The following is a 12,633-nucleotide window of genomic DNA, read 5'->3' on the forward strand; positions in this document are numbered from 1 at the left end:
TAATGAAGAGATGTTAAGAAGTTTCTAAAAATAAGATTATATTTGATTACATTTTTGTATAGGTGGAGGAGTGTGAGGATGAAGGAAAGCTTGAAGTACCTGTAGCTCCCAATCAATGAAATCTGTACAGATTGTTAATCACTTCCCTGGCAGATTGTGGAGAAGTACTAGAAAATTATTAACACAAAGAGTTGGTGAATCAGAATCCTGATTCTTTGCATCCATATTTAACATTCTGTACCCACCTCAAGTGGACCATGCTTTAAAAAGGCATTTCATATAAGGCAGAGCATCACAAAGCATGAATCAGTAAATTCTCTTCAAATACAATAAATATTTTATAATGTCAAAGATCCAAAGTAGCATCTAAAATTGTTAAAAGAATCATATCTGCATCATGACCTCTCCATGACACATAACTATCTGTCCAGAAGTCGTGCAAACCCGTTCATTTTCTAAAGTATACATTTATTGGACAGCTAGGAATTAATATCTTCTGATTGTATTGTTGTAGCTTGACACAATCGAACTCCATCCAGGTATCCTTAAGTTTAAAGAAAAAAAGACATTTCCCCTAACTGACTAGAACGCATTTTAATGAAAACTGAATCCTATTTTCCATTTGTGTTACAGCACAAAGTTCAGTCACACGCCCATAGGAAAACGTCTTCCACTGATAGAAGGAACACTTACGCTCTAAGAAAATTAGCAGTGACGTCTCACACCAGTGCTTGCTGTGCTTTGCATTGATTGCCAGCTCTTGCTCTTTGGGGCATTTTTCAGAACTCTACAACACTAACATCTCTCTGAGTCAAGAATAGTCTCTTGGTTTTAATTCTATGCCTTTGCCACACTCAAATATTCATGTTCTCTGTTTCCCTTATCCTAATCACTTAAATTTCTCTGTTGCTCCTAGGGGTCCCTCTTACACACACACACACACACACACACACACACACACACACACACACTAATATTACCAGAATTCAGCTTCCTTTTCTTTTATTAGTTGGCAGTGTGAATATGAACTATGCACAATATACAGCAGCCTGAAAGTCTCTTTAAGCTTGTCAACACATTATGTATAATATGTTGCTTTCTGTTTTCATCAAAGCAACTAACTAGGTCATAATCACATTATATCAGATTTGCTCAGAATAAAAGATTGCTATAATTTGGGGGTGAGGAAATTACTGTAACTTTCTGCATGAAAATGGGGTTGATGAATAAAATAGAAAAGCATGAATTTCTTCACATAGGACAGCTTTTGATTGGGTCATATGGTAACAGCCCCCCGTTAACAACCCTATTCCTCATAATGCCACAATGCCCAGGTATACACAGTATGAGACAAAATGTCTTGTTTTCATTTCTAGAATCATTTAAATGCTTCTATTATCAGTGGCATACTCAATAACCATTTTCTGTCACCATGAAGAAAACTATCCTGGCTAAGATTCATAAAAGGTTATTCTAATTCCACAGTGACTGCATATATAATTTAAACCATTCTTAATTTTAAGTTCCATCAAACATTATCATAGGTTCTTAAAAGCCACACATTGAAAGCAGGTGGGGATAAGGGCCATTATTAATGGTTTCCATTGTGCAATAGCCAGAAGATACAGAGTTACTAAACTTTGAAGCCTCCCTCTTTCTCCCTGTCTCTGTCTCTGTCTTTTTCTGTCCCTCTCTATCTCTATCTCTGTCTCTGTCTTTGTCTCTGTCTCTGTTTCTCTCCCTCTCTCTGTCTCTCTCTTTTTCTCTCTCTCTCTAGCACATAGTAATCTCACATATCCACATTTATTGTGAAGCCTTTTGAAGATTTTGTTTATTTATATTTATCTTTATGTTTATTCCCAAACCATTGAAATAAATAGTCAAAATTTCCTTTGATCAGGTAAACATCTAGATATTTTTGGTTCCCTCATTTTGATATGATAGATCAAACAGTAATCAACAGACTATCAGAAAAATGAGATAAGTTACTCAAAGAAAGAAACTGTGACTGTGTCATTATTACCTGGGGTCTATGTACTTATTAACATTTCTATAACACTTACTGAGACCTTGGAAGTATTTTAAGTACTTTATAATACAACAACCCATTTGAATCTTATGACAACCTTGTGATTCAAATGTCACTGTTCTCTTTTTCACTTTATATAGGGAAACTGAGCACAGACAGAAGGTAACTCATAGATAGTACTATCTATGAGTACTAAACATCTCATAGATAGTACATAGCATAGTTAGGATGCAAACTTGAACGTCCTTTTTATTGGGCAAATACCACACTTTAACTGGGGCTCAAAATCCAGGCTTGAGTTCCCACATCATGCTGCCTCTGGCATTAAGGGAATGATCATTAACATTTATGGGAAGAGAGGGTAGGAAATGGAACACTTTAGCAGTAAGAAAAGTAAGACGGCAAGTCTCACAGAGCACTTTGTATTCAAGTACAGCTCTTGTCCTATGGGGGATATTTTATCAAATTTGTAGCACTTTTCAGAATCCTGAGTCCCTCCTGGGTTTTTCCTTAAACCCTGCCCCACCCAGCTTCAATTTTCTCTTGCTTGGATGAATCAACTAAAAGGAGACCACAGGAGACTTAGCTGCAGATAAGTGTTTTTCTCTGTTCCCTAGAGTTGCAATCTTTGGGCAGGTGCTAAGAGTACACTAGCTTTTGGTGAAAATTCCATTTGTATGTAAAATGCCTAGCACTCAGAGAAAGTAAGGACATACCATTTTCATTATTTAAAGCATTAATCATACCATCATTGACTCCTAGTTCTTCTATAAAGAAACAATGCAATGGTGTATTCAAGGCGGTGGCATTTATGACCATCACAAAATACTGCAGTTCACATTTTAAAAAATTTTTGGAGAACTATTTAGACAGTCCTCATATTTGTGGTAAATGCCACACCAGACCTTTTACTGAACATTATGTAAGCATAGTGTCTATCTTTCCAAAGTTCATATTTGGAGAGAAAGGTAACAAATAAGTATTGCACATTGTTATCTGTGCTATACAATGAATTAATATTAATATAACACATTATTATATAATTAGGGTCCTATGAGATAAGGACAAGAAGTGCCTTATCCATATATGATGGATTAGGGAAGGCTTCCTAGAAAATATTACTTCCTGGAAAGATCTGAAGATTTTGTTAACCAAAACAAGTAGAAGGGCTGGGGAGATGGCTCAGTGGAATAAGCACTTCCCTGGCAAGCACAAGGGCCTGAATTCAATTCCCAGTTCTGCCAAAAAAAAATAAAAATAAAAAGCAAGTAGAGGCAGAGTTTCAGCCAGAAGGACCATCATGCACACAAAATAAAATTAACAAATGTATGACAATATCTAGACATTATAAGAAGTTCATTATGGTGAAGTTCAAACGCCAAGAGTGGGATAGCAACAATAGAAGCTGGAGAAGGGAAACAGAGGTCATTTCATATAGGGCAGTGAATTATGTCAAGGAGTTTATACAGAAGCAGGTCTGAAGTGTAAAGAACTTGAAGCAGAGGAGTGACATGGTCAGGCTCAAATTTTAAAGATTTGCAGCAGAGGGAAATGATCAAAACAACACAATTGTGCATGTGGAATGAGGAGGACAAGTTGAGTTTCTTTGCAGTAATCTTGAAAAACAGTGCTTGTGACCTAGCCATGGTAGGATCACTCCGATGGAAAAAGTGGATAAACCTGAGTGGTATGAGGAAGAGCCAGCGGGACTGGGAGATTAGAGAAAGTGACTCGAGAGGAGGAAGAGTGAAGTGTGCCACTCAAGTTTTGTATTTCCTCAGGCAACTGGGAAATTGATGATACTATTTACTGAGATAAGAATCATAGGAAAAGAGGAGGTTTGGAAAACACAGATGGTGAATTCAGTGGAGTATCAGCACAGCTGATGGAATCCAAAGATTCCCAAATGTAAAAAATAGAATAGGCAAAACTTGAAATTTCCCACCCATAATAATTCCTGCTCACCATCAACAAGACCTTCATCTCATCCTGGGGGCTCACTGCACTGCTGATGGCAGACCAGACCAATGTTGAGAACTATTGTGGAATTCCAGACAGTTCTTGAAAGACTGGAAGGAGAATAGGGCCTTACATCACTTGTTTTTTTCAAAAGAATCAACTCAGACAATGAAGAAATCAGACTTTATCCAACTACTATTTATTCATATGATGAACCTGAAAAAGCTAACAGTAAAAATGTCCTTACCTTCCCTCCATAGCGTATGGCATTTCAATCCAATACACATTAAAAATGTACTTTTCACTAGCAATGAAAATTTCTTCCTAAAATTACTAAAACTGAACATCATCAAGTTTATAGAATTCTGTCTATATCTAACACGTTTATAGGGAAGGGGGGATGTATCAATGATATTAGAGAGATCATAGGGATAGAATAACAAAACCTAGAATGTAGTATAGATGGCATGCAAACAACCTGGTTTCTTAAAACATATAGATTGTTAAAATCAACACGAGTATGAGAGATGCACTTTACTTCTTCATTGCATATATGAATGCAATAGTTTTAAAATTATGACAAAATAAAGAAACATAACAAACAAAGAATGGACTTCAGATGAATCTTGAGTTAAACCAACTTTAAGAAAAGTGAGAAAATTAGGGAAGTTTTAACAGTCACTAATTATTTCCTGATAGTGAAGAATTAACTGAGAGTGGTGCTGGAGGCCTGCAAAGCCAGCACTTACAAGGCTGAGACAGGAGAACTGCAAGTTCCAGCACAGCCCAAGAATTTTACAGCTTAATGAGACCCTGTTTAAAGATAAGGGCTATGAATGTAGCTTAATATAAAGGACCTGGGTTCAATCCTCAGTATCAAAAAAATAAACAATAATTTTGTAGGGTTGGCAAGACAGCTCAGTGGACTAAGCACTTGCTTTGGCAAGCATGGGGAACAGGGTTGGATCTCCAGTCCCACATGCCAAGCCAGCCTCATCCCTGGGGCACACTGAGGTGGCAACTGAGTCTGGGTGTGGAGGCACATGCCTGTAATCCCAGCACTGGGAAGACTGAAAACAGGAGGATTACTACCAGTCCAAGCTGTATAATGAGACCCTGTACCAAATACACAAATGGAAAAAAAAAACTATGGGGTAATGATATTACATTACTTTTAAAATGTATTATATTTTAGAAATACATACAATAGTATTTTGGATGAATTAAATAATTTATATCTGTAATTTGCTTTAAAATAATGCAGTGTAAAAAAATAATGCAGGGCAGAAAGAAAGAAATAAAAGCCTAAATGAAATAAGATTGTCTTGTAATGGTAACTGCAATTCTTGCACCTGTGAGTTATATGGAGTTTTACTGTATTACTGTCCCTACATTTGCTTACATTAGAAAATTTTCTATAACAAAAAATGAATTGATTTATTAAGAAAAGCAGGATTTAAAGAAAGCCATAGTAATGGCACACCAAAAAGAAACAATATAGAATAATGATAAAACTGAGCATTTGTCTACTCATCTGTGAAAGATCTTTCTCCTGTGCCTTGGACCAGCACTCCTCTTACAATCCTTCCTCTCCATGTTTCCCTTTGGAGGTGTTTGGAGGTGCTTCGTGGATTCTCAGATGTTTCCAATTCAAATTTTCTTGACAAGATCTAAACCTTATTGGGGGTTAGGAACATCCAGCCCTCTCTTTCCTATCATGTATACTTTTGCAACTGGGCTATAATCTCAGAGACCTCTCACTCCCTCTCTGTTCATATATGGGCATGTCTTTTCTGCCACATTCACTCAGTGATCCTACACATTCATGAAGAAACTATTTTAGTCATCTCCCACAGGGAACTGAGCTCAGGTAATAGATCTTATTATTTGACATGGACATAAAGACAATAAAATCAAATATTTCCTAGTACACTCATGTCATATTGTACCGATAATGGTCCCAATTCTCAATCCACAGCATTTTAAATAAATTATTGAAAACTGCATCATTACCCCTGCGTTATAACTAGGAAATATCTGCGTGGGCATTGGATCTAAGTTGACTTCAGGATGAGGCCCCATCAGAGTTAAAGGCGGCAGCATGATCCACAACTATTAAAAATGTCCCTCTGCACAAATACTTCTGTGAAATGTAACACTATGCCTTCAGTTCATTCTAAGAGTAATGATAGAGCTGTATTCCTGACAACAAATTCTGATTATAGCATGGGGAGAAAACCTAAGAGATGCAGTTAGGAACAGAAAGCAAAGATAGTGTCCAAGCTGAGAGGACAAAAAAGCCACAAAAAAGAGGAGATGGAAGTGCTGGCAGAGACCAACCCTCACAGCACTCACGATTTTGTCTACACTCTGCTGTTTCATTGTGAATGTGCCAACCTCATCACTCTATGGGGAATAAAAATCGAAGTTATTATTGGTGTCTTTCAAATAATCAGGAGAAAAAAGAGCTAGAATCATTTAAGGACAGATGTACTTCCACCTGTTTTCCTATGAAGGTAGACCCTTTAGTTGATGCTTTTATGGTCAGTATTGAATCAATTATTCACAGTGGACATAACCATATATTTCTTTCCAATAGAAGGTCATGCAGCTGAAATCTAAGAGAGAAGTAATTTGCTAATATAATTTTTGCCAACATATTATATTATTGAAAAGGCTCAAAAATATATACTGCATATGTAATTTAGAGACTTTCAAATGGAAGCATGCTTTTAAATTTTAAGGAAATCTGAAAAAGAAGGCTATATGCCTATAAGCAGCCATTTGTGGAAAAGACGATGAACAGGTAATTGTTTCTGCAATTCATAGAATTCAAAGTGAATATTCTTAAAAGAATGTGTCCCATGCATTTAACTACCTACCTTAGTCATGTTATCACAGTTTTATTAGAGGCAAATGCCTTCAATTCTGAGTGCTTTCAGGCATTCATCTGAAGTAGCTTACTCCTGACTAGGCTTAAGTAAATGTGTATTATTCTCTTCAACCAAAGACAATCTTTCCACTCAGGCATTTAGAGGATGGATCCAGAAATAAGGAGGACATTTATTTCCATGCACCTGTGAGTTTGTTCCTAAGCAGTGTGATGGCTACTGAGTATCTAGTTCAAACTGAGGACTTCTCTTTTCCAAATTACTTCACAGCAGTTCTATTTAGATGTGAACCAGGAAGCGCTGTCTGATGTTTATGACATCATCTATGTAATATGTTAAAAAAAAAAGCGGGTATTATTTTGCCAGTTGGCTAGATATGGAGAAAAAGGAACTTTTGTTGTCTTAAATAAAAGCAAAGGATGTACCTAGAATATTTTGTGAGGTAATTCTAAAGAAACAGATGTACTTTCTTCTGTTTCTATAGGCACTCACATTAACTCTTTTTGTTACAAATAAGTGAGGCATACTCCACAGTATCTCACATATCATATTTCAATATGTGAGTGATGCAGTCAAACACAGTTCTTACCTTTCTCTTAAATACAAACAAATACCAGTCAGCTTTTTAATTGTTTATACTTTTACATAAACAAAACACTCACCCAAAATTACATCAAATCTTGGTCAGCATGAAAATTTAAATAAGATAACAATATGAAATGTTAATGACTGATAAGTAGATTTGGGTCTCCCAAATTCCCCATGGAAGACTTAGATGAAAAAATAGGCAAACAGAGAGAAAAGGGTCCCGTGACATGACTACCACACACCAAATTCTTTGTTCATTTTTTAATATGATACAGATACAGGCAAAGAGATCTTGCATTACTCTGGGGTTTGATTGCTTGGAATTAATTCTTTGGATCGAGGGTGAGTGAGTGTGTGTGTGTGTGTGTGTGTGTGTGTGTGTGTGTGTGTTTTCCTCTCTGCTAAACTCAGGAGGAAGTTGTGTTCCTCTGTAAAAAGCACCTTGGCATGTAGTCAACCCCTTGCTTCAGAGCACCTCCCATGGTTTTGGCCCATTAACCTGAGCACAACAGCTTGATGAATTAATGCTTATATAGGCACAGTTGGCAGCTTCTAATTAAATAATTATGGCTAAGCAGCTGCACGGAAGCTGTTACACACCCTAGAAAGCCAGCTGTCAGTTTTATTGGTCCTAAGATAGGGGAAGAGTTAATACTTGGCTCTGGATGTTGGGTGCAAAAGGGAAGTACATGATTTGTAAGATGCATATAGTTGGTATGAAATCCCTGTTGTGTTTTCTCTAGCCTGTCCACAGAGAGATGGAAAGCAAAGTGTTTCTCAGCAACCTCTGAGCAATCCAACAAAGGAAACAATTACATGATCAGGAGAACAGAGCCTCTTTCAGGACAATCCACGGTGTTAGGCAGATGAGACTTTGATGAATGCAGAAATGCCACCGAACTGGTAGGCAAACACTTTTACGATTAAGAGGCTCATTTAGGTGGTCAAGGAATTAAAATATAGTATGGTCCCTTTGGGGGTTATGACTGCTATGTTTTGTTTAATTATTTGGTAGAAACTTCCTGAGATGCTATGTTTTCAAATATTAGAAACTGCAGAACATGGTAAATATCACAAACGTACATTTGAACTATCTCTAAAATGTAATTTCCCCCAGAGTTTAGAAAAGATATTTGTTCTATGGGATTATAGATGATTCCAATTCTTCCACAAAAGGCTAAAAAATCAGTCTTCTCTCTATACTAGTGTGAAATCCTTCAGAAGGAAAGAAGTACCTAGTGACTAAGTTCTAGAACAGGGGAAAGCACAGACTATAGGTAAAGACCATTGATAGGTTTGTTAGACCAAATAATGTTTGTTCATATACATCAGCATGCATCTGAACTAATTTAACTTCTCCCCATAGGCTGTCTTGTCTATGTAATCCATGCATTTCATCCCTATAAAACCCAAATACTCAAGACACACAACACTGCTTCCCATTGGCCAATGCCAGCTCCAAATGTACGAACACAACCATAGGCAAAATCCAGTCCAAGCATTAAGTTTTACTTGTATGTTTCCAAAAATCTAAATATTTTAATCCCACACTCTGAATTTGCTTTAAAATTAGGATGCAGGAAATTAAATGTAAACCTGGAAACGCAGTCCCTGTAGAATTTACTTCACCCAATTCCCAGGCCTGTTGACAATCAACTGTTAAACCAAGCACCAAACAGTATAAACTGATTTACTATTCTCCCCTCAGAGATCCACAGCTTATACTTTATGGTTTAGAATAATGCTGTTTCATAAGACAAGACAATCTATATCATAAGCCTTCATTTAGGCACACGTACTGACCTCTAAGAATCCCTACTTAAAACATTATCAGTACAATCATTTCCCTTCTCCCACTCTCACTTCTTATGTCTATAGTTCTATCACCTCAGCTATCTAAAAGGTGTTTGCATGTGACTGACAATTATGAAGGATTTAGTTCTTTTTAGATGGATCTTAATTAAGTTCAGTTTAATTAAGTCTGTAGTACAACTCAAGTCTCAGTACAAAATGCAAAATGAATCAAATAGCAGATTTTTAAAGCTCGTAAAAGCACATTTCAGACTTGGGGGGAGGAAGGGGCCTTTCCGCAGTCTGTACTGCCATCTAGCCAAGACCTCATCACTCAGTGCAACACCCACTTGTGTTTGAAGAGCCCCTGAATAAAAAAGTAAGTCTCAGACAACTAGCTTAAGAGACCTCAAAATTCAACTGAACTGAAGGACAGACCAAAGTATTTCATCCATTCTGACTCTTCCAAACTCTCATGAACCAAGAGCCAAGTTGTAATCATTAACCTTAGCATCACAATTCATCGTCTAGCAAAGAAAAGAGATGCACATGATTGTTTTCATTCCACAGATGACCCCTACCATTGTCATCTGCATCTATGATCTTTAAGGCCTTGGAATATGCTGACCTTATTAGAAAAGTAGATAAAAGTTACCTTAAGTAAGCCTTGCAAGCTGAGCTATCACCTCTAGTACTCTAGCTATAATTCAAGAGTTACAGCTGTCTCAAACCATGTTCCTCAGATATTGACAGAATATGGGAATCACACACATTCATGCTGATTATAAATAGGCATGGAAAATAAAAAGAAACTGTGGTACTTACGGTAGAAGACATATTCAGTGTAGCTTGACCAGAACTTGTCATCTGTATATTGGTTGACAAAAGATGCTGTCACTGATGAGTTACAGGCCACCATGTGGAATCCACACTCTGACAACATATCAAAAGCCCTTTCCAGATGTTTGAATTTGAGATAAAATCTGGAGGTATATCTCTCTGGGGCTCGGTCAGGGTCTCTGCTTTCATTCAAAGTTTCTCCAAAGACTTCCTTTGCCAAGGAAATCCTTCCACAAACCAAAATTCGGGGGACTCTGCGAAACTTGGCATCTGCTTGCCCCTCTCTCCCCATGGTGCAAGATCCCCTGTAGCCCACAGTAATGAAACCCCACTTGCGGTCAGCAGGGAGCAGTGAGGAAGGGGGGCATATTCTTGTGTCGCTTCCTTGTGAGGCATCTTCAAAGTCACTGTGGCAGAATTCATCTGGGCTCTGCTTGATTTCATCAGGAGTCAGGAGTTTGACCAAATCTGGGAGCTGAAAGTATTCTGCTTCCCTTTTCAGTCTTCCCCTTTCTGGAAAGTGATCAGGCAGGACCACCTGCCTGTCCCTGAGATAGTCCAGAATATAACGAAACAAAAATCCATCTCTGTCAATGAAAAACCTTCCCTTTGAGTCCTTGGCTATCTCATTAGTCATGTCTCTCTTTGGGGAAAACATTTTCCACAGGAGGGAATGAGGAATGCTTACTAGTGTAGAATGGCGAGTGAAATAAACTTGACCACCAACATTCAGCTCTATGACTTCAGGGAAGGAGTTGGGAACTGCAGTCCCTTGTTCCCGAGGGTAATAACGACTACAATTTCCACTCAGAGCCATTGTTCCTTTCTTCTGCTATTTTGATTTAAAGGTGCAGTCCAATGGAATTACAGCCTTATCCTTTGCATCCACTTGTAAGAGAAGGGAGAGGATGCTAACTTGTTTTAAAATGATGTTCTCTTACCCTGGTTTCTTCTCCCAAAAAAGCAAAATTTAGAAGAGTCCACAGGTGAAGTGATGCTGAGAAAGTAGTTTAAACCCTGGCTGGTGAAGAGCTCTTACTTCACGAAATGTAATCAACTCATCCACAGCTGATCTCCCATCAAGCTTAGTCAAGGCAGGCCAAGTCCCCGGTTACTCAAAGGTCCATCTGAAGGAAAAGAGAAAAAAAAATATTTCTTCAAATGCAGAATGAGTCAGAGAAAGAGAGACCTCTGGAGAGAGAAGAGAGAGGGAGAGAGGGAGGGAAGAAGGAGGGAGAGATTATTTTACATAAGCAGCCCAGAAACTACTGATATCAGCCATCCTTCAATTAAATTGTAGCTTCTCTCGTGCTATTTTGTGTCCTTATGTTTATCCCTAAGCCTCTGACTCCAGCAATTAGTATGAAAAACAATTCTACTTATCATTGTGCATTGAAAAGAAATATGCAATTTTCAACTTCTAAAGGGAGAGTTTTAAAAAGCAGGACTGGAAAAGCAATGTCTTGGAGCTTACCTTAGTAAGTGCTGGTTCTTGTGAAGAAATAATCATTTCCAAAACAATCAAAATCCACAGCCACACTGAATCTGGATCTCATCAAATCCCAAACAGGTAAAGGATAGAGGTATCAATGGAAAGTGCCAGAGATGTGCTCTTGGAAAATAATTATATATATATATAGATATATGTCTATATATCTATATATAGATATAGATATAGATATACAGATAGATATACGTATTTATACAGATGTATATTTGTATATATGTATGTACGTGTATGTATTCACTCCCAATCTCAAGTTAAACGATCCACAAAGAAAAAAGTTAAGCCGTGATGAGAGGAGGTTGGTTGAAGAAGTAAAGCAGAGAAAAATATTCAACCAAAGCTTCTCCAGGGGGGAAAAAAAATCAAACCTTTAGAAGGATCCTTAACACAGGAGAGTTGCAAGAGGTATCTGGACTTAAAAGCTTTTCAGAAAACCCAGAAGCAGAAGGACGGACAGAGGTGCCCGGCTGGGGTCCCAGGTAGCCACCCCACCTGCGGGCAAGGGCAGACGGACTCCCATGTTCCCAGCCGGGGAGCGGGCGGGAGCGAGGCCGCCGAGGCGCAGCGAAGCGCGGAGAGGCGGCGGGGGCTCGGGGCTCGGCTCCTCGGGCGGCGGAGCTGGGTGGTTCCACAGTTCCCGGTGCAATTCGGAGGCTGTTGTTCAGCAGTGCAGGCAAGAAACCATCCAGGGAAATGACTATTACATCATCTTAAAGGAATACGGCTTGGAGAACGCGGAGGCAGCGCAGTCACGTCCTCCTCGTGGTGACAGGTTGCCAGGACTGATGGGGACGCAGCGCTCGGCAGGGCACGCGACTTCCAGGCGCTCGCTCGCTCGCCGCCTCGGGCGGGGACCGCGCACGCTGCCACTTCCCTCCCTGTCCTGTCCCGAGTTTCCAAGGGCCTTTCCTTTCTGGTCTTCACCTCTAGGAACACTCCCAACACGTGCGCGCACAAGCGCGCGCGCACACACACACACACACACACACACAGCAATACCCTTCACCCCAGGAGTGAGATAAAGAAAA

At 38.8% G+C, this 12,633-nt stretch overlaps 1 protein-coding gene across 1 annotated transcript in view; it reads right to left on the minus strand.

Moving 5' to 3' along the window:
• The window catches only part of Kctd16 (potassium channel tetramerization domain containing 16), a 279,676-nt gene extending 268,453 nt beyond the window's left edge, over positions 1-11,223 (minus strand). Inside the window, exon 1 of the mRNA XM_004643839.3 lies at positions 10,084-11,223. Within this exon, the coding sequence (XP_004643896.1) occupies positions 10,084-10,915 (832 nt within the window). The 5' untranslated portion in view covers positions 10,916-11,223. The remainder of the gene's footprint in view (positions 1-10,083) is intronic.
• Positions 11,224-12,633: the final 1,410 nt, after the last annotated feature.

Source organism: Octodon degus, unplaced genomic scaffold (assembly GCF_000260255.1).
Source record: "Octodon degus isolate 3935 unplaced genomic scaffold, OctDeg1.0 scaffold00185, whole genome shotgun sequence".
NCBI lineage: Eukaryota > Metazoa > Chordata > Mammalia > Rodentia > Octodontidae > Octodon > Octodon degus.